This window comes from Papaver somniferum, unplaced genomic scaffold, assembly GCF_003573695.1.
Source record: "Papaver somniferum cultivar HN1 unplaced genomic scaffold, ASM357369v1 unplaced-scaffold_125, whole genome shotgun sequence".
Taxonomy (NCBI): Eukaryota; Viridiplantae; Streptophyta; class Magnoliopsida; order Ranunculales; family Papaveraceae; genus Papaver; species Papaver somniferum.
In genome coordinates this window covers 2,840,003-2,842,988 of record NW_020621603.1, presented here as the reverse complement: position 1 = coordinate 2,842,988, position 2,986 = coordinate 2,840,003, and the positions used below count along the sequence as shown (strand labels likewise).

General features: G+C 36.7%; 1 protein-coding gene across 1 annotated transcript; it reads left to right on the top strand.

Moving 5' to 3' along the window:
• The first annotated feature begins 1,507 nt into the window (after positions 1-1,507).
• LOC113331236 lies at positions 1,508-2,180 on the top strand. The gene is made up of 3 exons (XM_026577977.1): positions 1,508-1,584; positions 1,660-1,797; positions 1,922-2,180. Exons 1-3 carry the CDS (start codon positions 1,528-1,530, stop codon positions 2,105-2,107), a joined length of 381 nt encoding a protein of 126 aa, XP_026433762.1. The 5' UTR covers positions 1,508-1,527; the 3' UTR covers positions 2,108-2,180.
• The last annotated feature ends 806 nt before the right edge of the window (positions 2,181-2,986 follow it).

Genomic DNA, 2,986 nt, shown 5'->3' with positions numbered 1-2,986 from the left:
AGACCTCTGTAACGACTACTTATCTGTAATTCTCTGAACAATTAAATACCATTCGTCACCAGTGGGTGGAACCTTAAATTATTTCATCCATATTTGGTTTTCTTTTAACCGAAATTAAATTTTCATATCAGAAGTGGGTAGTCACTAGTGTGGTGTGGACTGTGGAGGAGTAATAAGGATGGGTGTCAGGTGTCATCTTTGAATGACTTGTATATATATGCACAAGAGAGAAAGGATATCTGTACTAGCTAAACAAAAATCTATTTCTAAGAGCAAAAATGGATAACAGCCACAACAACAATGAAGCAAACAGAGACGAAGAAACAAGTCCTCCAGTGAGCCCAGTATCACAGAGCTTAAACAGTAAAATCGTATCACTCATCATTTACATTGTTTTCGAAACTAGAAACATCGATTACAGAATTAGAAACACTAGAATTTCTGCGCACCCATTTGGTACCACAAAACATTCGTTTTTCTTCGATTATGGAGAGAAACAAGAAAGGTGTTTTAAGGTGGAAACGAGTTGGTATACGACCCGAAGATCATATGATTCTTCCAACATTTCCTAATGGTTTAACTAGAGAACGTTACGATGAAATGCTGCGAGAATACATATCGAAGATAGGTTGTGAGAATTTTTCAAAAGGAAAACCATTATGGGAAGTTCATTTAGTTAAGTACCCAAGTATGAAGGGTGCTTCTAACTCTGATCTTTAAGTTTAGTCATGCAATTGGTGACGGCTATTCGTTTATGCGAGTTTTTTTCAAGGCTTGTAAAAGAGCTGATAAACCTTCACTTCCTCCTACTTTTCCACGAATGTCACTGATAAAAACACAACAAGATCATGGAAATGGAGTTATAGGATTAGGGAAGAAGTTGTTAGGGTTGATTGGTACGTGCATTAACACATCTTATGATGTAGTTGAGACTAGTTTAAGGGTAACGTGTTTAGAAGATCGTCCATCTGCAATCCGATATTCTTACACATCGAAGAAAAGGGAGTTACTCAGACCTTTTGATGTCTACTCGGTGACAGTTTCACTTGACAGAGTCAAGCAAGTTAGAACCAAGCTTGGAGCGGTAAGTTCCACTACTCGCCGTATAACTATATAATTAGAAGTGCTATAATTTATTTTATGGTGATTATCTAAGTAGTAACAATTGCAATTTTGTACAACTGTCATGTGCAGACAGTAAATGATGTAATCATCGGACTACTAGCGTATATGATTCACTTGTACACGAAGAAAAAGAAGAAGCTGATGGAGCAGTATGGTGAAGAAGACGGCCTCCTGATGATGGACTCCAATGGCGCAACAAATATGACCTTATGTGTTATGGTAAACACGAGAGTATTTAAAGGCGCAAAGAACTTAGATGATACGATAAAGGCAGAAGCATGGGAGAACCGTTCTAGTATCGCGTTCGCGAAATTACCATCTTTTCCGAATGATGAGCAAGTGAATCCTCTTGATTTTATAATCAAGGCAAAAAAAAATATGGACAGAAAGAAGAATTCCTTGATGTTACCTCTTCTTGATCCTTTTCTAAAGACTGCGACGCAGATGCTGGGACAAAAGGTATGTCAGACTGTTAATTGGTTGTGGCAAAATCTAAGAGTCATCCTAACTATGTAAATAAATTATATGATACAGGTGACTAATGGATTTTTGTATAAAAGCTTTAAGAACTCGAGCACGATGATATCGAATCTGATAGGGCCAAAAGAGCAAATGGCGTTCATGAACCACCCTGTTAGCAACTTTTACTACATTGTCTCGGGTATACCTCAGGTTAGTAGTATGAATTTATTAAGTACAAATTATATATTGAGATCAACAGCACTTGGATACGAATTTGGCGAGGCAGTGAGACTTGAGCATTATTTTTGCTAATTGATATTTATGTTATATGCAGAGCACTACATTTACATCAATGACAAACAATGACAAATTGATGGTTGTGGTAACAATGGAGAAAGGATTTATTGATTCAGAACTTTTCACTTCTTGTATGGATGAAGCCTTTGAAAACATTTTCCAAGCAGCTTTCGGAGATAATCAAGACGAGGACCACAATGAAATCAAGAAGAAATCCGACTAGATGAAATCCTCTCGTATCATTCTAAACGCACGGAATTTAAAATCGCTAGCTTCAACTATTTCTTGCTCGGACAGTCATCCAACAAAGAATAATATGTCATCAGCATTATAATTATGAGTTTTGGTAATTTGCTTAAGCATCATCCGGAACATTTAGAATTTTTCGTAGTGTAACTTTTCTTTTATAAACAGGAATAAAATTTGTTGTTGCTGGAAACTTTCCTCTGAATCTGTGTGACTCACTGACTCTCAAATTTAATCTCATTCTAGATTATAGAGCTTCGGAAAGATGCGATTTAACAAAATATACCCAAATACCACATACCAGTTTTAAAATGAAAAAGAAAAGAACGAGAAGAAGACCACAACCCCGATCAAAACAAATTCGGACTAAGTTTGTATGCCCATTGCTTGGGTGCCTATTGTTTGATGTCGTGCCAAGATAGTAAACAAATGGGTTAAGTGGTAAATGTTGGAGTCTTGCAACAATAGAAGAAACATCATATGTATCAAACAATAAATATAAAGAACCGTATCAAACAACTCTAACACGAACAAATTGTTGAGGGCAGAATCACAGGTTCAACAAGCTGTCCTTAACACATTAGTTCGCGGGTATACTCTAAAGTAATGCTAAACCCCAACGTGCGAAGATGTGTCCAGGATAAGACTGCCCGATATAACTTGTATTAGCACAATACAAGTTACCCACTCTTAAACTCAGCAACGGGGATGGAAGTAAAAACGCCGCACGAAAATAAAAGCAAGAAGATGAAGAAAAGTAGACCTAGAGATGGTCGCTGCTTGTGTGTTTTTTAAAACAGGATTTCGAGTCATATTTATAGGATGAGATACTTGCAAATCAAGTTAGGTTTTTGTT